General features: G+C 40.7%; 2 protein-coding genes across 4 annotated transcripts in view; one reads left to right on the plus strand and one right to left on the minus strand.

The window, feature by feature from the left end:
- Positions 1–7,940, plus strand: part of agps (alkylglycerone phosphate synthase) — a 31,577-nt gene extending 23,637 nt beyond the window's left edge. The window contains exons 17-20 of the mRNA XM_042426023.1: positions 347–436; positions 1,789–1,888; positions 2,041–2,098; positions 6,250–7,940. Coding sequence (XP_042281957.1) covers positions 347–436; positions 1,789–1,888; positions 2,041–2,098; positions 6,250–6,371 — 370 coding nt within the window. The 3' untranslated portion in view covers positions 6,372–7,940. The remainder of the gene's footprint in view (positions 1–346; positions 437–1,788; positions 1,889–2,040; positions 2,099–6,249) is intronic.
- An 801-nt stretch (positions 7,941–8,741) lies between these two features.
- The window catches only part of pde11a (phosphodiesterase 11a), a 41,738-nt gene continuing 25,681 nt past the window's right edge, over positions 8,742–24,798 (minus strand). For all 3 annotated transcript variants that reach the window (XM_042427308.1, XM_042427306.1, XM_042427307.1), the window contains exons 13-20: positions 23,971–24,080; positions 22,008–22,098; positions 16,802–16,902; positions 16,524–16,601; positions 16,333–16,396; positions 16,171–16,245; positions 15,179–15,262; positions 8,742–10,657 (exon numbers count right to left, since the gene is read on the minus strand). In XM_042427308.1, the coding sequence (XP_042283242.1) occupies positions 10,421–10,657; positions 15,179–15,262; positions 16,171–16,245; positions 16,333–16,396; positions 16,524–16,601; positions 16,802–16,902; positions 22,008–22,098; positions 23,971–24,080 (840 nt within the window). In that variant the 3' untranslated portion in view covers positions 8,742–10,420. The remainder of the gene's footprint in view (positions 10,658–15,178; positions 15,263–16,170; positions 16,246–16,332; positions 16,397–16,523; positions 16,602–16,801; positions 16,903–22,007; positions 22,099–23,970; positions 24,081–24,798) is intronic.

The following is a 24,798-nucleotide window of genomic DNA, read 5'->3' on the forward strand; positions in this document are numbered from 1 at the left end:
CCCATCCTCCTCCCCATCCTCCACATTCCACACACGGCTGCACATGCTCAGGACTGGCGGCCATTTCCACACCAGTGGGAACCTCTAACACAATGGTCTTCATCTTAAAGTCTCCCCTCCTCTTCCTCTTTCTCGGTCTTTTGCCTATTTCTGAATTTGAACAATTTTGCATAAGAAATGAATGCAGTTTAAAGCAGGTTCCCTACACATAGATATGAGTATTATGTTTTAAATACATAAAAGTCCAGTCTGACTGCTTCTTCAGAGCATTTCATGAACAAGACATTGCAGTTCTGTTTCATCTGCTTCAGTTTTTTCAAATTTTGCCATTTACTTCTATCTCCAGGGTGTTGGACATCTGCCGGAACGTAAAGGCGCGCATCATTGGAGATTGTAAAGAGAGAGGAGTTCAGTTTCCTCCATTATCCACATGCAGGTAATGCTCGCAAACGACAGCACAGGTGTAATATAAATGTGTTGATACATCTATACTATACGGAATACTTTCCAACTTCGCTACCCTGTCTGCGGTATTCAGCCTCAAGCCCATTCACTCCTACTGAAGACTTAAAACTCTGCGTGAGTCACACATATACAGTATAATTTTAAAAGCAGCTAAATAACTTCTTAAAACGTTACTCAAACTGGAGTAAATGGAGTACGTTGGATTGACTCAGAATAAACCGCAGTGCCACATGTCACACATGATGTGGCCCACTGATGTGTTTTTCATAGTTTTTGGACAACAGTGGAGGTTTGTGGCACAGAAGAATAAGCTATATCAGGCTTTGGCTACACAGATAATACTTTTTATGGGATTTTTTGACATAAAGAAATGTAAAAAATATCACTGGATTTATCCTTTAAATGCCGTCTTAATACCATCAACTGTACACAATCTTTGCCAAATTGAAATTGTCTACAATTGGCAAAACTATGGAACTTTCTGATCAAAGAATGAACAGGATTATAGACTGAAATGTTTAGTCAGAAGTTTTGATGTTTTATACACTTCTACTAACCCGGACCCCTGATAAGTTAGCCAGAGCCTGACAGACAGACGGCGAGCCGGTTGAGGAGCACCAGGCTGCTGCTCACCGATTGCGGACAGATTAGGCCTCAGCCTGATTATGCTACAGCCATTCATTTCCCGGCTGCAGTCTGTCACATGATTGATTTGTCCATTTAACCTCTAGAACAGTCAGTGTGCCAGGTGATGGGCCATGTCAAATGAACAAGGGCTCTGCACCCTGCTCCTCCACAGGGAGCGAGGCCAGAGAGAGACTTTGCAAACTGGAGAAGGACTATTTATTCTTAAAAAAAAAGGTTTTTTTTTTTACACGTTTTTGATGGGAGAATGCCTGGATTCAAGTTGCATTTTATTTAGAAGCAGCCACATTAGCAATAATGATATTTTGTTCAGGGTAAAATAACAAACGGATCAATTTTCTGTTCCACATTAAAGTGTCAGTTGAGTCATCCTGTTACGATTCGGTAAAAGCATTTAATGGCCATTTAATGTGTGTTAATGTCACGTTATTAAAGGTGCCTCCACGCTGCCTCCCCATTCTGGAAACCCTGAATGGAAATAAGGAGGGGTTGACAGGGAAAAGTAAAACCTCCCACTTTACTTTGCCTCCCAATTACAAAGGAGAAAATGCACTTATTGTATGAAAATGTAGCACTTTGCTCTTTGGATTCTTATAAATTAGATTACAGAGGGACAGTCGAAGGAGAAACATTAAAGAGTCCTCTCTGCCTGTTTAAACATGTGTCTTGCTTTTGCAGGGTGACTCAGACGTACGATGCAGGCGCCTGCGTCTACTTCTACTTTGCCTTCAACTACAGGGGACTCAGTGATCCAGTACACGTGTATGAACAAGTCGAGGTATGTTCACTTTTATTTTTATCAACATCATGGCATGGTCCAGTCCTCACAAAGATCATAATTACATCTGATGTGATGACATGTTTCATATCCAGCACCTCAGAGAGTGAATGTTAGTCTGAGTGTGGTTTTGTTTTTTTTTTATTTCCCAGCATGGAGCTAGAGAAGAGATCCTTGCCAATGGAGGGAGCTTGTCACATCACCATGGAGGTACTACAACCTGAGAAATTCATACTAAAATATGGGCACACTGAACTGGATGAAAGTCTTATAACATGAGCATTTATATTTGCACCTTCTCCCTAAATTGCAATTTGTGAAAGGAGGTTGTCGGGAGTCGTGATGACAGCATGGCGAGCTTTTCCTGCGTGCTCTTCCATGCTAGCGAGCAGGCGTTCGGTCGTGCTTTCGATGTGCATTCGGTCTGAGGTCTTTCACAGCTTCCTTCATGTTTCCAAAATATGTTCCTGCAGCTCAGACGAATGGCTCTGACTCGACTATTTGTTCATTTCAGCAGTGACCAAATGAAACGTGAGCAAAGGAGGGCGGTGAAACAACTTCCTGGGTCCCATCAGGGCTAACCGAAATGGCTGCCTTATCTATATTGCCATCCGCCTCGCTGTTTTCATACATCACTTCAGGCTATTCATCACGCCTGTCAAAAACAGTATGCAGTGAATCAGCTGCGATATTAAATCACAATTTTTCCTGAAGGCGGGGACGGGTTCAAAATTAAAAGATTGCTAATAAAAAGGAGGCAGCGGGCCAGGGTAAATGATGCCGCCGTTATCGCCGGCTGTATACTGACCTCCAAACGGTGGCCCGGCCACCCCGAGCAGCCGGGGGAGGTGACAGAGGGGGGGGTGAGAGGAGGGGATATTGATGCAGCTCCTGCGTGCGAGGCCCACTCTGTAATTGTGATTAATAACAGTGGGGCTCGCTATCTGGGCGCAGACAGGCCAGTTTGTCTGCCCACAATCAGTGCTTGACAAATGGAGCTAGTTTCACTGGGTTTTGTGTATCAAACAAAACAGATGTAGTCAAGGATGGTGAGGTGGGAGGGCAGCGGAGGAAATATACATTTTTGTGGCCCTGTATTTACAGCAGGTCAGCGTTGTGCTGAGTGGGCGTAGGTAAGGGAATCTGGGCGTGTAGAGTGTCTCTGCAGGACAAAATACTCAGCTAACGACAACATGTTTAGACAAAAACGGTGACTTAAAAAAAATAAGTCAGATTTATCGAGCAAAAGCTCTGTTTGTTTGATCGTTTGCCGGTTCTGAAAGCCAGAACATTGGGAGAAATGTCCTCTTTAACTAGGTCACCAGTGTTGCAGCAGTGAAGAGTTGTTGAGCATCCATCACCGCAAGAGTCGTCCATCTATCAGCCCTGCGCCGCAGCCTCTCAACCAATGCTGTGGCTCGGCTGTATCACAGGAGCGCAGGGCCACTACCTTAGCCTGTCTTTCATGTCCTGCCCCTCCATTTGTCAGAGGGGCCCGGAGAGAGTGAAAGCAGCGCGTCAAGGGGTCAGTCTCCTCTGTATGAGGGGCCACACCGGGGTGCCCTGCATCCTCACCTGACCTTGTGGCTTAGCAGAGCTCCAATCTCACAAACTCTGCACCAGCACACAGGTCAGTGCACGCAGGAGATCAAATAATGACCTGATTTAGTGAAGTTCTCTCGCAATTCGCCCAGTGCTGCACCAGGCTTTTCTATGCAAGAGAAATATGACACTTGAAAAAAACCTGTCATTTCTGAAATAACTACCTGCACTTCTTTGCATGTCTCAGCTGCGCAGACCAAGCCTGGAGAGATTGATTGCAATAGCAAGCAAAAAAGAGAGAATATGACAAGATAGATGTGTAAATTATCACTGTGATGGAGGCAATGATGCAGTCCCAGCACCTTCTGTTTTCTCTCTCTTTTCCTGGGAGGAGGGAGGGATGGAGGTGGGACAAGGAGGGAAGGAGCGAGGAGAGGGAGGAGGTGGTAGAGACCAGGGGACTTTTTTAGTTATTGGGTAGCAGCTGATTGGTCCCTCTGTCACCATCTGGAGGTGCGTGTGGTATCAGAGTCCCTGGTGACCCCGCTGTCTGCCCTGTTTTGTTAGGAGACAGGCCCCACTAGCCTCATGGCTGATCCCCATCTGGGTTCCCCGGCTGGACTCTGATAACACGGCGCCCCCTTCCCTCAACATGCCCTATTAACACGAGGGCTCCTCCCCTGCTCGTGATGGAAAGAGGAGGCATGTGTGCAGAGGGGAAGGGAAGGCGTGTAAACACTCCCATCATACACCTTAGTGTTTCCAGGCCTCCATATCTAATCTCGGGTATTTCTACTGCAGGTTTTGAGTGTTTACTCAGCGAGCAGCACCTGTTCCAGGCTGCTCTATTCTCAAATCTATCTTTGTGAGTTTTGGAATGTAGATGTTGTATTTCTCTAAAGTTGGCACGCTCCAAAAGTTTACACACAGAGATTAAGGTTAATTTCTATGCTGCTCCTTCACTCTGAGACTGACTTTTATGTCATCATTGCATTTTTAAATTCTTTTTTGGTTCTTTCTTAATGAGCCAACATGAAGTCCTTTGATTATGGCCCCCTGACTTGATTTAACCACCTCCCATCTACTGATAAAGACCAGTTATTGTTTTTTTTAAACAGATTTTCACTTAAAATGTTCAAACATCCGGATACTGTAAGCATGATCTTGTGACCTACTGGTCATAGGTGAATATTGTGTAATCGCAACATCCTCAGTTCAATTCTGGCTGGGGACCACAACTATTATTTTCACTATCAATTAACTTAGTAATTCTTTTTTTTCAATAGACATCCAAAAATAGTGGAAAAATGCCCATCACAACATTTTCAGATGACTTATTTTGTCTGACAAACAGTCTGAAAGCCAAATATGTTCAGTTAATGATATATAACGGAGAGAAGCAGGAAATCCTCACATTTTAGAAGCTGGAACCTGAGAGTGTTTGGCATTTTTACTTGAAATTTGATGAATCAATTATCAAAATTGTTGCAGATGAATTTTCTGTCATTTGACTAATCGATTCATTGTTTCAGCCCTACAACAGACCTTTGTTTCATGTCAGCCCTCTCGCCCTCTCCTCACTTTTGTCATCCTATCAAAGACAGGCAAAATGCTAATAGTTACATTAATAAAAACATTGAGATGCTGCATTTACATATATGCAGATGATGTGGGCTTCCTTTTTATGCCTGTGTTAGATCGTACCAGTAGAGAGATGATAAAATCCTGCTGGATTCAAACTGGGGACGTCGCAGTTCATTGTTGGTGTCTCAGCCACAAAAGTGTCGTCATACTGTTTGTGCCTGTTTTTACACTTGGTCATAAAATTCTCCTTTATTAGTTTGTAGGAAATTAAAGTTTCTTTTTTAATTGAAGTTTCCCAACAAGACTTTGGTTTTCCAGTGAGGTTTCCCAGTCCTCTGTGCAGACTCCACAGACACCAGACCTCTCGCTGGCTCCAGACTCTCCACTAAGAACCTGTCGGGTACAGACGCTATGGAGTATGTCGGACTGGACAGCTGGTGAAGCAATGGGCACCCTCACTAGGCTTCATGCCACAGCCGCACTCACTCCTTGGGTTGTGGTGGGAGGGGGAGGAGAAGGGAGGGTGAGGAGCGGCTGAAAGCCAAAGTCCTGCTGACAGAGGAGCATTGTGTAGCACTCCACGGTCCTCTCTGGCACCCCGTCGGCGCTCGGGCCAGTGTCAGAGGGCGCAGAAGAGCGTTCAGGACAAGCAAGCAAAACACTCTTGCAGGTTAGCCGGAGGAGCGCGCTCATGTGCACAATGAGCAGACAGAAGCACACACTGAAACACACAGCACCCCGGTGTCTCGGGAGGGAGGGAATTGGAGGGGCGTGGCGGCTCGCAGGGTGAGAGAGAAAAGAGTGAGGGAGCCGGGGACGGCCCGCTACAGCCGCCAGCCGGCCCCTCCTCTGGGAACACACAGAGCCTAATGAGTTTGATAGTCTGCTGAGCTCCATAAATCATGCCATGCAAAACATTTCTCCTCTCTGAATAAAAGCATTTATCACCCTCTGTTTATTCACTCACTCTCACAAGATTGATTGGCTCACAGCAGCCTGCTGAGCAATCAGCCGTGCCGATTCCTCTATTTTCCCCCCTCGGTCTTCTTCCTTGAGTTTATTTATTTATTTATTTATTCTCTCTCTCTCTCTCTCTCCCCCCCCCTCTCTCTCTCTCTCTCTCTCTCTCTCTCTCTCTCTCTCTCTCTCTCTCTCTCTCTCTCTCTCTCTCTCTCTCTCTCTCTCTCTCTCTCTCTCTCTCTCTCTCTCTCTCTCTCTCTCCTCTTGTCATTCAGTGGGGAAACTTCGGAAGGAGTGGATGAGAGAGACCATCTCCAATGTCGGCATTGGGATGCTCAAGTCTGTGAAGGACTACGTGGACCCTAATAACATCTTCGGCAACAGGAACCTCCTCTAATCCCCCGCTCTCGTCCATCTTTATCTCACCTTTTTCTAAAAAAAAAAAGAAAAAAAAAGAAGGCATCTTGGATTAATAGATACTAAATGTGAATTTAAATATGGACAGAGATCTTGTCTTTTTCATCAAATTCATCATTCGGTGCCATTTACTGATACACCCAAACCTTTTTCTTTTTACATGATATTGCACTTAATATGCTGTAACAATCATGTTGAAGCTCATCGTTGCTGTTGTGTCCTGGCCTCTGCTTGTTGTTGGAGCTGAGAATACAGACTTTGTACAGTCAGAGTTTACCTACAAAAAAAAAAAAATGGCCAAGATGCAACCGGACATGATGCAACATAAACTTGATTTTGTCATATTTGCTTACGTTTAACTGTTTTTCTAAATATCCTTGCCAACACAGTTAATTCATTTATTTGTTTTTACTTTTCCTCTTGTGTGTGTATGTGTGTGTGTGCGTGTGTGTGTGTGTTTGTGTATGTGTGTGTGTGTGTGTGTGGCACTTCTTTAGTGGTCATTTCTAGATGAATGCGCTTTCTAAAGCTCTGTGCCTTTCTAAAGCTTTGTCTGCCTTTTCCTACACTTCTCCACACTCCGCTGGTGTACACCAAGTCCCTTTGTGACATGTGTCCTGTGTGTCTGTCTCCACTTCAGTGTTTTCATGCCTTTTCATCATACTGACCTATTGCCATAAGAGACTTTTTTCTGGACTGTATGTATGTGTGCGTGCCTCCACTGACGAACTTCAAGCCCCACCAAATTTTAACAAAAACAAAACACTAGAGTAAATTATGATTACAAAAGGACATATTCCTTGTGTGTTTAGATTTTGTACTGAGAGCGTTTACCTTGCATGGTTTGTTACTGAGAAATGGAAAAAAGCCATTCGATCACGCCTGCTTCAATGTGACCACGTCTGCAAACGCCTCTGGATCCCGGTGCTTTTGTCGTACCAAAGACTCAACACATCCAAACATGCAAACATACTGTGCCCATATGTTTGACCACCACCTTCACACATATTTAGTAACTCATGCACAGCTAAACTGCATTTTTTAAATCAGCATATGCAAAGATAACCCTAAATGTAGTTATTTATGATTGTTACATGTGCTAAAACCTTTTCTTATTTTCAAGACACTGTATTAATCCTTTTTTTTCTCCATTTACTGTAATCGTCACCCAGAAATTCCTTAGCTTCTCGATTAGTTTCCCTTGTTTGTGCATTTATTGTAATTTGATACCATACTGTTAACCATTGGTTTTGAAGGAAGGTTTAGCTTTAAGAGAGCTGTATTAACACTGAACTTGCCTTTTTCCCCCCCTACACATTGTCTTGGATCTCTACATACTTCTAATTCTTAATAATTCCCCAAATAAAAGGACTCATTTGGGACCTGCCATCTGATATTGAATGGTTTCATATTTTACCCTTGTGTCAAAAAGAGCTTTTTGAATGTTATGGATGTGCCCTTTTGTTATTTTCCACTTCTCTACACAACATAGTAACATCCAAGTACATTTTGTCAACGCTGTTTGTGCAATAAATTCAACTAAAACATCCCAGTTGATGATTATTTTTTTTTTCTTTTAGCACACACAACCTCATTCACTCCTGCGCAGAAGAGAGCAGAAATCCCTCCCTCTCTCATCTACGCGTGTCATTTCCAATTCAGCTTTTCAGTAGAAGCCCTTATTTATATTGTCAGACAGCGCTAAAAGGGTCAACAAGAGCCTGAGAGCAGAGCTTTTTGTTTTGTTTTGTCTTGTCTCGCGCTTCCTCTTCCTGCGCCCCACACTGAGCTTGAGGTAATCCAGCTCAGAGGAGTTTTAACAGAGCTGGTCTTCTTGCTTCTTGACAGGTTTTTCTTTCTCTACATAGAGGCTCATTTGGGAGTCCTCTTCACCCACACAGCCGCCCACACACTGCTTTGCTGACGTCATGGCCACCTATCAACAGCAGCAGAGCTCAGCCTTAGACTATGATATACACTGCAGCTATCACACTCCTCACACTGTACTTTAATAGCTGAGATTGTGTGAATGGAGATTAAAGTGGACGTGAAGGTTTTAAGCTCCAACATCACTCTAATTGTCCAGTATTGATCAAAGATTTTACAATTTTCCTGTTTTTGTCTTTCTAATCTATGATTTCTAATATTTAATGTCTTTCATGCAATTTCTTCTTTCCATGATTCCAAACTCATCTTAATGAAATGTGCTTATACCTGCAGTGTCTCATTGATGATACATTTTGCATGTGAGGATACATTCGTCCACATGAGGTCAGCACTGTACCGAGGGAAACGAGAGGCAAAATGGATCACCACTGTGCACTTCCATGTCAGATTAAACCAGAGGACATATAGCAGCATATTTTTATTTAAAGTCTGAACAGAAACATCGCACATTTGCCTTTTCATGCCTTAGGTTTCTTTCAGTTTAGCTCGCCATAAATAAATCCAAACAAAGTGAGGGGAGTGGGGTGGATGGGGGCAGGAAAGAAGAAACACAAGAAGCACATTACATTGCAAAAAAGACAAAAGTAGAAGTTGGCCACATTCGGAGCCCTGATAGAAAAATAGAACAGCGATATTCATAGTCCACGTAACATGATGCAATAGAATTTAAGTCATGCATTTCGATGAGATAACGTGTTTACTGGTGGAGTTTAAAATACGAGGTATTCGTTGGCTCACGTGTTTGCTACATCCTTAGCAAGTGGTTGAATTTAATACTGCATAAAACATGCAATTTCAAAGTTTTCTGATTGACTTCAATTCAGCTCTTCAACTAAAATACAGTAAAGTAGTACACAGATCCATGCCTCACAATGTGCACAGTCACAGTTTAAACTCCAATTAACAAAGCTACAACACAATTCATAAGGCATACCCTCCCAAAAAAAAAAAAATACTTATAATAATATGAAAATAATAGCTTGTGACTACATGGGCACTTCAGTAGTAAGAGTGTCAGTTTCTCCTTGACCTTATAAAAGCTGTCATACAGTAAGTAGCATTTGTGAGCTTTGAGAAAAGGCCAAATATTTGATTCAATGTCATTTATAGAGGAGTTTCTATTTAATGTTTAACAGTTTTATGTCTAGAGTTAAATCAGTAGAGGAAATGGCTTCTTCTGCAGAAATTAATGTGATATCAGAATAATTTCATCAAGGCACATTGTGTGTGTGTGTGTGTGTTTGTGACAAGTGAGACCCTGCATTTAGAAAAGTGGGCAAAATAGATTTCCGTATGTAGGCTATTATAATGTCAATGCTTCTGTGGCTTAACATGGGGTCAAGATGTAACTTCAGTCATTGGTGTTACAAATGATTTCAAAAAAATACGTCATGGTTCAACATGGATTTCCGTACGATCTAAAAGAATGAGGAGGCCATGCATTTTTCATTAGGATCTTAAAACAAGGCACAGGAGGGGAGGGAGAGCAGCACTCAATTTGCATTGCAAGCACTGTCAAAGGTCCTGCTGTCCCTGCACCACTTTATCCTTCAGAAACTCTACAGCCACGTTACAATCCAGACCTTACAGTTTTTAAACAGCACTTGTACATAACAGTTTTTAAACTCAACAGCTTATGTACAGATTTACAAAAAAATATCTGTTACCCCGGACAAAATGCGAGGTACCGAGAGCAAAAATGAACCATAAACATTGCTCTCCAATATTCTCCATGCCTTACTGTGCAGAAAATCTGTGCGATGCCCATGAATAGTTAGTGTTAGCTCACTGGTTGACGTGTTGACACAGTGGTTTGAGTTTCCTTTTCTGACATGGTGTCATCAGCTGATTTGTAGCTGCTCCGACAAGCTCGCCAAACACAGCTCTGTCAGCCTTCAGCACTGGAAAACTGAAGGGGGAGCAGAAAAACCTCTACGATAGCGCCGCACTCAAGTCTAAAGCTCATCTCTAGTAGCAAAAGCGAAGAGGAGCAGAGAGCCCAAGAACCTCTGCATGCACTGCACTGCCTATGTTGCAGGCTGCATTTAAGAGGAAATAAAGCCTAAGAGATGGCAGCATAAGTTAACTAACAGGCTTAGACATTGTGCCCTCAGCATCGCCGCTACAACAAGGTGTGCTGCCTGTTTTGGCCACAGCGCAGCCACTGGTTTCTGAGCCGCTGTCGCCACTGCAGGGGCTCGCTGGAGCTGAAACACTCTGGCCTCGTTGTCTCTTGTTGTTCAGCTCTTCCCATTTGGCCCTGTTCGCTTTGATCATGTCAAGCATCGGCTGAAGTTTAGGATTCAACTTGACCAGAGTCTGGAGAGAGAAAGACGGGGGGGGAGAGAGAGAGAGGTGAGAATGTAAAAATACACATGAGATATAAAAGAAAAAAAAACACCCATCAGCATGAGGAGCAGTAGCCTCAGTTTGAACCTCTCATGTATTAGTGTTGCATTTGAGTCTCAGAGATGCGTTCGATTTTTTTTAAGTCCTCCTCCACTCAAAAGTGTGTTTTTCGTTTTGTTCCTTCAGTTGGATGTTTGAACTTCACTGTGCAGACTGATGTATGTGCAGAATTTGACACTGAAAGGCTGTTTTCACATTTATCTGTTTAAAGTGGAAAGTTTTTCTGTGCTCACTTAAAATCTAAGTTTTAAGTGGCGGGCCTACGAGCATGTTTTGTGACATCACAACTAGTTTGGAAGCCAGTCCTGGTCCAATATTCAACATTCACAACTGTGATGTGGAAACTTGAAGCCTCCAGTGCACAAACACTGAGAATGGACTCAACAGTGAAGTAGGAGACATCTTGTGCCCAGCTGTTCAACTTGTGAAATGAAACTTATTTGCATATTAATAGATTCTGGATTTTTTAATGAGGAAGAAGGAGTAAATATCATTTTATGGATTTAACGAGATAATTGAGCTTTTTTTGTGGAAAAACCATGTCAGACACACATTATTATTAAAAGTAGAGTATCTTATATACATCTTAAAACATGTCTGGAGGGGACTGCTATTCTCAATCTGAACACATTTTAAGAATCCTCAAAGACTTTTCTAAACATTATGATGAAAAAATATTCTGTCTTCAGCGCTATAAAAAAGATTTTTAACCCATTTCCCAAATTTGTGTTTCCTAATCCAAATGATAGCCAGATGTTGCTCAGTTTGTACAATGTGAGCCAGAGTTTTATTATCTTTTATATTGATATTCATTGATGTTCCTTTACAGAACTATATATTTTTATACAAAATAACTTGTTTTTTGCTTGTCTTAATAATAGCAAGGACATCATGTCATTTCTGGCTACATATTATAGCTGCAACAATTAGTCAATTAATCGATTTGTCGATGGTCAGAAAATTAATCAGCAAGTATTTTGATAATCAGTTAATTGTCTCAATCGTTTTTAAAGCAAAAATACCAAATATCTGATGGTTCCAGCTACTGAAATGTGAAGGTTTGCTGGTTTTTTATAGAGTATGATAGTTAACATTTCATAGTTTAAACGCTTAATCGACAAATCGAGAAAATAATTGCCAGACTAAATCGATAATGAAAATAATCGTAGGTAATACAGTCACAACTTGAGAGATAATTTAAAAATCTTTTTAACTGTGCAGCCGACTGAATGTTTCTTCACTCAGATGATTAGAAGAGTCTTAGAGGATAAGTGTTGTTAAATGACTTTCTAGGTTTTCTAAAGACTGTCAAGTGTTTTATTTTGTTTGTTTGTTTGTTTGTTTGTTTGTTTTTGAAAATCAGATGCTTAGCTCTGTGACTTTTAATGTAACAGTGATACATGAGAGGCTCAAACTGGGGCTAGAAAAGCAGCACGTTATTCATCAAATGCAACGCAGGCAAAACAAATGAAACAATGCAGAGAAGAATAACAGCAACATACAGTCACTTAATGAAATGGCTGCTCTTTAAAGATTAGCAGCACATGTATGACTGAGATTAGTTGCCTTTGTCATTTTTCTGTGTTGAACTGTAAGTGGCAGTGTAGTCAAAGCTGCCGCCCATCCACCGTTTAATAAATCACCTGCGAGACAAGGGGATTTTGTTCCCTCTGTTCTGTTAACATTGTCTGTAGCTCTAAGGGAAGTCTGTGTAATTAGTTCTTGTTTCATTAACCCATTTCATATGGAAATATAACATGTGGGCATGTGTCCCACTCGCAAAACAATGAAAACTTTCTTCTATTCACACATACTGTATATAAGCATCGAATGGGTAGCCGATGTGAAAATGAATGAAATAAACAGGTATGTAAATCCTGCACACACCTACACTAGGGATTGTGTATTGTATGCATGCTGTTGTTGCACTTCTGGGGAACCTTTAAATGCAGACAGTTTATATTCAGAAGCTTTATTCACTAATTCATATGAACATTTAAAACGCTGGTGATGCTGCTTTACTGTACAATATGGTGAAATCCAGACATCAAGACTTTTCTTTTTTAATCAAAAAATTGCAGGAGCTCATAATATATTCTTAAAGGGGTGGTAAAAACTGTGTGTGGCTCAATAATTCATCATGTTGTAAGTGGTGGAATGTGTGTGGTTCACCTGTGATTCCTCATCACATCACAGCACAACATGGATTTCTGTTTCCATGATTTGAGAGCGAACCGATGCCCCTTTCTAGACAGAACTGCTTCAATTATGTATCTACTTTAGTGTTTTTTGCTCATGTGTGTTTCGGTATGTGCGTTGTGTGTTGTATTGTGAGTGCAAAGTGCTGAACGAGTGTGTGTTGATTCATCCGTCGTCACACGTGGGACGGCGTGATGCGGCCTACATAGAGCTGTCATTTTAACTACAAGGAACTACAAGCGCGCTGATCATCTCAGTCTTTATGGATTTGTCTAGTCTGCGGGTTAGAAGAAGAGGATTTTCTAAAGGAGAACAAGAAGAGTATACATCCACCTTGGGACATTGTCATTAATCCACTGAGGTAGACTCAGAGGAAGGAGAAGAAGGAGAAGAGAGACTGTCATATGGTGGGATATAAAGAAAAAACAAAAAAAACGGAAGGTTATATAATGGGGGGATTAATATTCCACAAAGTAGCGAGCCACCACCAGGAGAAGGAGATCAGCGAGATCAAGAACGAGATCTCTTCCGCCCACGGATAAAAAACCCTGCTGCCTGTGAACTTCCTCTGTTCTCCCCCCTTTGCAAGTTTAACTGGCAGCAGCATGATTGTGAGCTCCATATCTGCATTCTCCAAACATCAGCCTTTACATGAGGCGGCGTGGAGGCAAACCTCCCACGCAGACAACACGCCGCTTTGATGCTTTTTTATCTACACTACACACAGACAATAACTATGCTCTGCTCTAACTTCTGACACTAATCTTGTAATAATTCAATAAGCGTGATGGGGGGGATCTGTTGTTTGTTTTCTACTCGTGATGTGTTTAATATGACAGTAAGAAGGTTTAACTGTCCAAATGCAAGAGAGAAACAGCCGCCGCTGTAAGCAATGAATGAACTATTCTCGACTCCTTTCGCAGTTCCTCGTCTGTCTGACTTGTTTGCTTTCATAAATTTTCCTTCAACACGCCTCATCGTTTAACGGACCTGATCTCCTCAGTAACTCAGCCTTATTCTTTCTCCCACACAGCCGCTGCTGCTAGCGGTGGGAGTAGCAGGCGAGTCTCTTGACGTCATTCAGAAACACACACACACACACGCATTACTATACTGGCAAGGACACACAGCACAGATTTCCATTCATTCACTGAAAGATAACCACTACCTCTCACTCTGACCTTATAATTTGCTCGAATCTGAACCATAAAAATAGAGCTTCTCTCTTTCTGTGTAAGCCAAAAATAAGAAGAAGAAGAAAAATTGGGCAGCCAAGAGTCAGTTCTCGCTCATTTCATTATTGTGCAGCGAAGCCCAAAGAACACTGTCTTACTGGAGGGATTTAACCCGACGAACATTGCAGCTCTCCTCACACACTCGGCTACCTCTGAGCTTTCTCGCAGTCAGAGAATGCACGTTCATTCTGCTGTTCTCAAAAGAACAGGATGCAACCTTGAAGCTCGTTCAAAGCTTTCAATAAAAAAAAGAAAAGAAAAAGAAGCTTTTCTTCTTCGCTGAGGATACTGTGGCTGAAAAGAAAGTTGAATAGTTGTTGGTGACAATTTCATTGCTGGCGTCAGTGAGGACAATAGCTGAGGAAGGACAGTGTCTACTGGTGTCAGGGGCAGACGTTACTCAGACTTTAGGTAAGGTAGATAACTGCCTGGGTCCCCAAAGTAAAAGGGCCCCAAACAGCTGTGGATTCATTATGACGCTTAGATATGAAAAGTATTGAATTATCTTACTTTTCTGACTCATTATACCCCAAAATTACTTACAAAAGACCCCAAAGCAACTTCTACTTCAGACGAAAACATTGTACACCTACATTTACCTGACATATAAATGTTACTGGTTACGTTGCAGATTCAGATTTTACTCACAAAATATAACAATTAAATTCATTAAATTATGATGTATTATTATTGATTAAACTATCCGGCATTATATGAGCTCCACCTTTAACACAAGTCAAGTAAATTTAAGTACATTGTGCTAATAATGCCTCTCTTTCACTCTTCACTTACTGTATTTTTACTGTGCAGTATTAATAGTTTTACTTTTAGAAGTACTTCTCCTACCACTGCCAATACCAACATTCCCACTGGTGAAAATAAAGGAAGACAGAGTTTGCCTGGGGCCTCCAAACCACTAAATCCGCCCCTGACTGATGTCAGCCACGGCTGCGTGACGAGCGCAGAACACTGAAGCTTCAGGAGAAGTGAGCGTTACCTCGTACAGCGGTGCACAAATTCCATCAATCCACTCTAGCTGAAGTCCTGGCAACTCGTCCTTCCTGTTCCGATCGAAGATGGCCTGAAACACAAAAGTCACAATGAGCCTCTTGATTCCTCTATTGTCAGTTTACATTTCCGCTCACACTAGAAAAACAAAAGAGAAGCGTTGTTATTGGGCTTATTATGAGGCTACAAGTCAACTAGGCGGCTGTTACTGCTGCTTTGGTCAAAGGAAATTCTCCCCCAGCACTTAAGACAACTTACTTTATTTCACATTTTCTATTCTACCTCATTCTTCTGCAGCTTGAGCCTAAGAGGCTCCACAGAGGCTGTGCTTCAGAGATAGTTACTGGGCTACGACTTAGAAGTTAATATTTAATTTCCCACACACCCACACACAAAGTGGTAAAGGTTTGATACAAGCGGCAGACCTGAGGCTACTGCCATAGTTATTTCAGAGGGAAGGCAATGTGGCCCAGCTTGATTAGTCAACAGCCATTAACTGCACATGGAAAGCTGCTGGTTCTTCCCTTTATGAACTAACAACACAGTTCAGCCTTCAAAGCTCTTCAATCAAACAGACAGGAGTCTTCTGTTGTGCCTCCAGGACGGTATTAATACAATCTGAATGAAGACAAGCATCTTCATCATCAATTAAGTTTGCCTGCAATTAATATAATGTTATTTTTACACCTTTTATGAGGAAGATAAACATTCACTTGCTTTGAATGCAGTGCAGCGGGAGCATTTTTTAAGAATGATTGTTACACGGTCCATAGTTTGTTCTTGGCACAGCAGTGGAGCGGTCAAGCTGACAATTCACTTTTCTCACACTACGAGACACAAGCATTCACGTTTCCTACCCAGTCGGTATGTTTGGAACTGTGGAAAGAAAAATATATCTTCGCCGTCATCAGCTCGTGGAGGTCGTCAGGGTGAAACAAACTGCAAAAAAGCACAAAAGCAGAGATGGTCCGGTGTACTCACAGAGGGCGTGAGCTTCAGCTCTGATCTCTCTCTGTCGCCCTGCTCGAAGAACTCGCTAGTCACCAACTCTGCAACCTGGACCCAGAGGAAGATGAATGGTTTACAGGCGTTCTCTATTTGCTTATTTCATATATGTAAGAGAGTTTTCCCTGTACGTCTCACCTTGCGTGATATTTCCCATGGTTTAGTGACAGCACCAAGATCACACGCTGTCATCATCATAGATCTGAGAACAGATCAGACAGATTTATTTTATGTAGTATTTATAAGATTGCAGACCTTACACAATGAAATCTTTATTAATTTAATTTAAGCAGACAAAGACACAGTTGTTTCTGTGTGCAGAGCATTACCTGCACATGTCTCTATGAGCCTTCACATTCCAGTTGTACTCTCCTTTGCTGACAAGCTCAAAGAAAGTGTTTCTGTTCCTAAAGGGAAACAAGACATCTAAATATGCATGTGCAAATTACATACAATCCACAAGGGGGCAGTATTACCTAAAACAAGCCTACAAACTTACTGACAACAGTGTACAGAGACACAGGCTGTGGATTAGTCATTACTGTTTGGACCGCTCAGTCTCAGGACATTTAACAGTCTAATAATGTTCGTGTTTAGCAGAACATACTCAAAGTAAAGTGTGAGGTCTGTGGCCAGAATGGACTGTTTCAGCAGCTGCATGAGGTCACTATACTCTGTGGACGAGAGGTTGGAGAAGATATTGTGACCCTGTGGAGACACATACAGAGATAACATGATAAAAACATTTGAAACATGTGTCTAATCACATGAAGAGCCTGAAAGAAAAGGCTACAGTCCCTTGATAAATAATTGAATATGTTGACCCATTTACAGTATTTACTGTAACAAAAGGTCCATATCACCTTTTATCATGAAATAATAAGGGCTTGAACATTTCTTTAGGCTGCTGCAGGCAAATATTGGCTTACCACAGATAACTGGATGAGGAACATATGGCATAATATTGTTGGACAATAGAAACACAGCTGCAAAAATGTTGGTGTGGAATCTGTTAAGAATATAAATTCATTCATTATTCAATCTTACAATATTCGGTCTCTGGTATATATCTTTGCCACAATTCTTTGATAAACACATTTCAAGGATCCTTGCTAAGTGTACTTTCAGATTATTTTGATTAGATTTTCATTCCATAATATCAGCCTCGATTAATCCAGCATCATCAGCTCACTATATACAGAAAGTTTAGACAGGAAGTGCCTCCACCCAGTTTAGTTACATAGCACTCTGTCCCTGTATATCAAAATAACTATTTGTGTCAACAGGGGATGTATAACAGAGATAAAGAAAGCAATTTTCCTTGCTGAATGTTGTTAAAGGGCTTTGTATGTATACAATGTAAATTATAGCCTGGTTTTAGACCTCTGAGTGGCTGCTAAAATCTGTGATTTTTTTCAAATAATGGGATGAACAAAAAGAGCAAATTAGTCAGATTATCAGGCTATTCAAAAAATATATGATCCATTCTAAAAAAAATTAGTTGTGAGTACTGCTTCTGTTTGATCTTTATGTTGTGATGAATTCACACAGGTCTGTGTAACAGCACATCACATTTGGAGTTATTCCTCTGGTGAGAGGAATAACTCCAAATGTGATGTGCTGTTACTCCACAGCTTGATATGAGATCAAGCTGTGGAGATCAACTCGTTCCTGTTGCTTTGGTGAAAGGCAACTTTGCAGTTGGTTCAGTAAGATTAGCCGTTACAAGAGGAGCGACTGTAGTTTTAGTTTACAAGCCTTTGTCAATGCAAACATTTTGACTTGTCACTGTAAGAAAAGCACAGGTGTTACTAATAACATTAATGATGGTTCATTCTCTTCACGTAGCCCGACACTGATATCGATATTTGGGAATTTAAAAAAATCTGATTACAATGAAGTCTTTTTCTAAAAAAAAAAAATATATATAATACATACCAATCTTGATACAGATCCCTTATATTTATTTATTTTTATTGTGACCCAGATACAGTCCATACTGAGCAGGAGATTTTACTGTTGAAAAATCAACTGGTCTGTGCTCTCTGCTGGACAAACTATGTAATGCAGACACTGTTTCTAAATTCACTCAAACATAATTTGGCATTTCTGTACTGCAATGTCTTGTTACTTATTGGCCATCATATACACATACATTGATATACCTGCAATGAGTTTGTATTGGCTGATACAGTGTCTGGGTTGAGTAGTCCGTCTAGCTCTATAATATAATACACTATATTCACACAACAGAAGGAAAAAAAGTAGGGTTCATGTACACTAATTTCTGCTTACAATTTTGCAATGTGTCACGTTTAATAGATGTGAAAAATACAGACATGCAACACTACAGCTGTCAGTGATTCAGAAGTGTATGAAATCTCAATTTACTGCTCACTACTGCTCAGAGACAGCTTCTATCCGCAAGCCATCAGACTGCTGAACTCTGGGACTTTGTGAACTTACATAACACACACACACACACACACACACACACACACACACACAATGTCTCTCTCTCTCTCTCTCTCTCTCTCTCTCTCCTACACACTTACGCACCCCCCACCAAACACACACACTCTCTTCCCCACTACAAAATATTTATATTTTTATCAGACATCACCCATCACTTAGCGCACTGTATGCGCTGTACACGATTTATCTATTTATCACTTATGTGCAATACAGCACTTCTGCACCAATGTGCAATATAACGTACATATATCTGTACATTTCTCCCTCATTTTATTATATTTCTCTCTCATTTTATTATATACTCTAATTGGAAGTAGAGCTCAAAGAAGTCACATTTCACTGCCTTCAATTTTACCATCTACTGTGTTGCATGTGACAATAAAACCTCTTGAATCTCTTAAACTAAGGAGTAAATTACTGAGTGTCTATTAGAAGAGGGAGAAGAGAATGAGCGAGCAAGGAAGTGATTTCGCTTTCCCTGCTGTGACATATCAAAAGTCTTTCTTGAAAAAGGCTTTTTTTTTTTGCACAATTAAAGCATAATGGTTAAAAACATGCAATAATCAAACTGAATGGTTATGTGCATTGGAGGAGGGAAGGCAGCAGCTCCCCAGCAGCTCTTAATAACTAAGCAATGTCTCTCACTCTATCATTAAAACAGGCCTCTCTCCGTCATGTATTATACATTCATTCACCACTTAGGCACCCTCCTCTAGTGGATGGTTTGAATGGATGGAGGGTCTGTCTGTGGACAAAGTGGAAGATGTGGAGGTGATAACAGAAAAGGATCGAGATGAGAGGATGTTAATGACCAGCAGGAATTAACCAAGATCTTTAAAACTAGATTTTCCTTTTAAAATTAAAGAATAGAAGTCTTAAGATTGTCTCAGCACGCCTGTGACTCCCGTCGTCAGCTCATGTGTTCCCATGAAATACTGAACTATGTAACAGCAAAGACATTTGTAAAGGACTTCTCTCATTCTGTTACAACTGGAGCGGATGTAGAGGGGGAGGGGGGGGGAGTAAAATAGAAAGTGAGAATGATGAGAGTAAATTGAGATACAAAGGGAGGGTGTGATGTTTAAAAGTTTACATTTTAATTAATGGTTTGTGCAGGCTGGCGGATTGAATTGTGAGCTTTCTCTTCTCCTTGAATTAGCCACACTATTCATTTATATGCTAATAGGACAGCGGTAGTTCAGCCCCAGTATCAACAGAAACCATTATGATATCCCAAGCAAACATTTGTCAGCTTACTGTGTTGTCAGCACCATGATAATGAAGCCACTGGAAACTACCCTACAAACCCTCTTCTCAGCTGCTCCCTCAGACCTTCTTTAATTACAACTTCATGCAAACCCAGTCACCTGGTAAAATGTCTCTCTCAACCAATTACCACCAAATCTATCACCTCTGTAATTACATTGATTTGAGGGCAGCATGAGCTATTTGTTTACTCGCTCACATACTATAGAAGTCGAGGCACCACATGTTTGCCTTCAGGCGCAGAAAGCACAAACTTCTTTAATATTTTTAAGGGAAAATGGGCTAATAGCATTTTTTAAAAATTAATTTAGACAGCTAGACAATTAATGAAAGAGATGTAATAGGTAAGAAACAGGAGGGAAAATTTTCATGTCTGGACAGCACACAAATAACTGAACCCAGATTTTAAAATGCTAAATACTACGACTTTAAATGCTAACATGCAGATGTTTATACCTGCTAAACACCATCCTAGCTTATCTTGTTAGCATGCTAAAATGTACTAATGAGCACTAAACACTAAGTACAGCTGAGGCTGATGGGAAAGTCATTAGTTGTGCACAAGCAGCAACCTCCGGGCCGGAAAAATGAAGCTAATGTCAAAGTGCCAAAAAACTGAAGTTCTTCAAATGGCCACTTGAGGTTGACTCCAAAAGCAAGTTAGTCCCCATAGACCCCCATGTTAAAATGCCCAACTTTACAGCACAAATTAACATGTTTACAGCCTGGTACAAAAATGGTTTTGGTCACTATAGCTAATTTCCCCATTCACGACAACTGTACGGGGGGGTTGTGAATTTTTATGTAACTCACCTGTTTAAATTTTATTAAGGCTTAAAGTTATGCATAATTAAGGGCATGGCTGCGGCGAGTGCTGTCAAAGCCAAGTCGCTACCACAGCGACAACTTTGGTTAGGTAACATAACCATGCCGTAACCCCAGATTCACAGAGGCGTAGCCGTTGCTATTTCAGTGTGTTTTCAGTTCATGAAAGTTAATTGTAACATTTTGTCCACCTAAAAATGTCTTGTTCAGCATTTGGTTGTACTAAAAGGCCCTCTAAGGAGTCTGATGTTCCATTTTTTTCCGGTAAGTACATTTTGTTTTAATGGGTTTCAGCCTGTTTTTCCCTAGCGAAAATTAGCACTAGCATTAGCAATATCACCGTTAACCATAGCCTGTAAATGCACCGTGCAAACAAAGCTAGCAGCTAGCAGCTAGCATTAGGGTCAGCTCCACCCTCTCATCCAGATATGGTCACTTCTGGCTCCAAAAATCCAAGATGACAGTCCACAAACCAATGGGTGATGTCATGGTGGCTACGTCCGTTATTTTTTACAGTCTATGGTTGTGCATGTAAACCAAAGTTTTGGACAAACTCAAATTTTGACCTGATGTTGGCGCTACAGGAAAAGTCATGGGTCACTAAAGTAAATAAGATTGATCCTGTGGGAAACATATATGTCTGTACAGAATTTCATGGGAATTCATCCAATTGTTGGCTAAAGTGATGAAACGACAAGGGCAGCAACTAATGATTATTTTCATTATCAATTGATCCATCAATTATTTTCTCAATTAATCGATTAGTTGTTTGGTCTATAAAATAGATAAAAGATGCAACCTGAAATGTCTTCTTTTGTCCCAACCAACAGTCCACAAAAATATTAAATTTTTATTATAGAGGACTAAAGAAACCAGGAAATATTCACATTTGAGAAGCTGGAATCAGATCATTTTTGATTAACAACATAGTTGGAGATTATTTTTCTGTTGATTGACTAATTGTTGCTAGAATCGACCTACCAACAGACTGATATTGCCATTCATAGAGCCGTGCTGTTAGCATGGCGTAAAATAATCTAGGTACAAGTAATGGCAAAGAAAAAATGTCTCCAAGGGGGAACATGTGTGTTAAAAACACACACTGGGTTAAGAACTTGGTTGTAAATGCTGTTTGGAATGGCCTGATATGCAATTAAATGTTTTGCACAAATATCAACATGCAGTCACAGACATTAGCAGAACATCATGGTAATTGCATTGCGGCAGATAATTGAAACATAGTGCACCTCGCTCTGCAGGATCATAACAGCATGGTTGAAGTGGTGGTGCTCCAGTGTAGCAGAGGTCCCATAAAGCAGAGCAAGGGCTGAGCCCGTCCTGACACGCACACAAAAACACACACAGGGAAAACACAATCAGTGTTCAACATGTTCTGAGAAACAAAGTCTGCTGTTGAGTCTGTTGTAATTCCCTCACCAATTCATTCTGCACTGTGTCGCCAACTTATGGCTCAATAATAAAAGAAATTGGAGAGCTATTACCTTAACTGCAGCTGAAATTCACCCATTCAACATTGAATATGATCATCGTTTAATGTAGCGGCAATAACTAAGCCTGCTGCACTGTATGTGAGGCATGTGGGCCATAGTCAGTGATATTAGAATTTATTATCTTTATTTTTATTTTACTTCAGTTTTCATTTCCACAGTAAAAAAAATGTTGAAATAATATAATGTATAAAAATAAAGTATAAAGTAGCAAGAGTATAAAATGAAAACATTTACAAATTTTATGTTTTAGTTTAGTTTCAGTTTTAGTATTACTATGACGTCAGAAAGTATTAGGACAACACTTTGGATTTGATATAAGGTAAATATGCTGACTTTTGGATGTTCACTTCTCATCAGGTGAGAAGTGTGGGATTTGTTGCCCCTTTAAGACATGGTCTCCAATTTTTAGACAATGATTATAAACATACAGATGCATTTTTGCTGCCAACAGTGAAATGTTCTTGATTGGCCAACTCAGTCATCTGACCTTAATTCAACTAAAAAATATTTTTTTACTTGCTGAAGACCAGAAACAAGGCAAACAATACCTGAAACAAGCAAGAATAAATGAAGATGAATGCTTTACAGGCCTGGCACTGCATCAGCAGAGAGGATATGGGAATCTGATCGCAAATATTACATCTGGGGACTTCTTTTAAACATATGTTTACTTGTCAAATCATTCCATATGCTCTAAAACTGGGATTAGATGTAAACAACCTGAAGTCAAAGCAGAAACTCATTGCTATAATCTCACAGTCATTGTTTCTTTTCAATTCAAACTACAGAGTTTAAAAAACAAAAACTGACGCTGTGCTAAACTTTTCTCTCCGCACTGTGAGATGGTAGCATCAAGTTTTTTTTTGCAAATTTTAAAGCAAGCATTGCTGTGTAATTCAACTAATTGTATACTCTTTTTTAATTATTTCAGTGCATTCTCAACTACAGCTATCGTACACCATCTAATGAAACCATAACACATTGCCATAGCCAATAAACTAAAGATTTCCAATTATGTAACAAATAAGATGTGTTCATTGGGAGAATCTGCCTTTTTGGCTACAAGAGCTTTATTGCCTCCTCTGTCTTTTGTCACTCTAAACTAATTTTGCACTAGCCGAGTCAACAGTTATCTAAATTCAGACCGTTTAGCTCAAAATAACAAACAAAAATGGCAACTATAATTGACAGTTGACGTAATGAGACTGGCGACATCGGCATTTCAAGAACTCCTAGTAAAAGGGTGCTCATGGGTGCCAAACAAGTCAGTGCTTTGGATAGCACCATCTCGTGGTGTACTAAAAGTTGCTAAAAAAAGACACAGCTATAAAATCATTTAAGCCTTCCAGTTTACAGTCCAGCTCATGACAATGTCTTTCTTCCACCTTGTTTCCATCTTGGTATTAGATGCAGTTTACAATAATAACACAGAACACTAACCCTAAGCAATTTAACTGCAACTTTACCTGCTCATCTTAATGTGCTCAGAGTCAGCAGTGTTTACAGTCTCTTCGTTAAACGGACTCTTATATAAGCCTTATACAACTTGCTGCTTGACTCTTGCTGATCTGGGCTGGACTACTGCAGACTGCTGCAGGTGGGAAAACATTCTCTAAACAGTGTGTGGGAAGGAGCGTGCTTATGTGTGTATGGCAGGGAAGGTATGAGAGAAAGAGAGACAGAAAGCGGGAACACTTACTTCGCCTGAAAAGCGTTGTTGGTACCCCTGTGGTCCAAGTCATGACACACACAACCTACAATGAGCGCTAATATCTCCACTTCTGTCAGAGTCTCCTGGAAGCCCGCCGTCTGATTGGCACAGAGAGGAAGAGGCCAATTAGAAAACAAACACACACACACGCACGCACTCTCTGAGCATCACAGACGCATTTCTTATTTTTTTATTTCATGATACCGTGAGGAGTGAACAGCAGCATCATCCTAAAAAAATGTATCTCCCTAAAATGCCACTGGGACTGCAGTAACGCAGACGCACGGGGAGATTTATGACTTGGATGAATGGGTTCTGGAGGCCATGTGCTGAGTGAGTCACTATAGGTCATTGTGGGGTAGCAGCAAAGATAGCACGGCCTGCAGCCCACTCATTAAAACACGTGGCAGGAGAGCAGAGGGACCCTGAACAGCTTACACACTACTATTTCATCTCCCTCTGCCAATAATCAATTCCAATGGGACATCATGCATTAATGCTGTGCTCAATTAAATTAACAACACACTGGTGTTTGTATAAGAGCTCGTATGTATATGTATGTGTAGCATGTGTATGTATATGTAAGTGCGTGCTGCCCCAAGGACATGATAAATGGTAAAGGCCTGCTGGAACTGCACAAAGTAATTTTAAACAAACATCTCTGGTTTGGTTCTGCACAGAATTGGTTGTTTGTCATAGAAAAACTGTAATTTGAATCTGAGTGATTTGGACGTAGGTCAAACAGAATGTATCATGTACTCTTGAACTTTAATAATAACTGGATTGGAATAGTATTCAATATATAGAGCATAGTGT

Source organism: Thunnus maccoyii, chromosome 11, assembly GCF_910596095.1.
Source record: "Thunnus maccoyii chromosome 11, fThuMac1.1, whole genome shotgun sequence".
Classification (NCBI taxonomy): Eukaryota; Metazoa; Chordata; class Actinopteri; order Scombriformes; family Scombridae; genus Thunnus; species Thunnus maccoyii.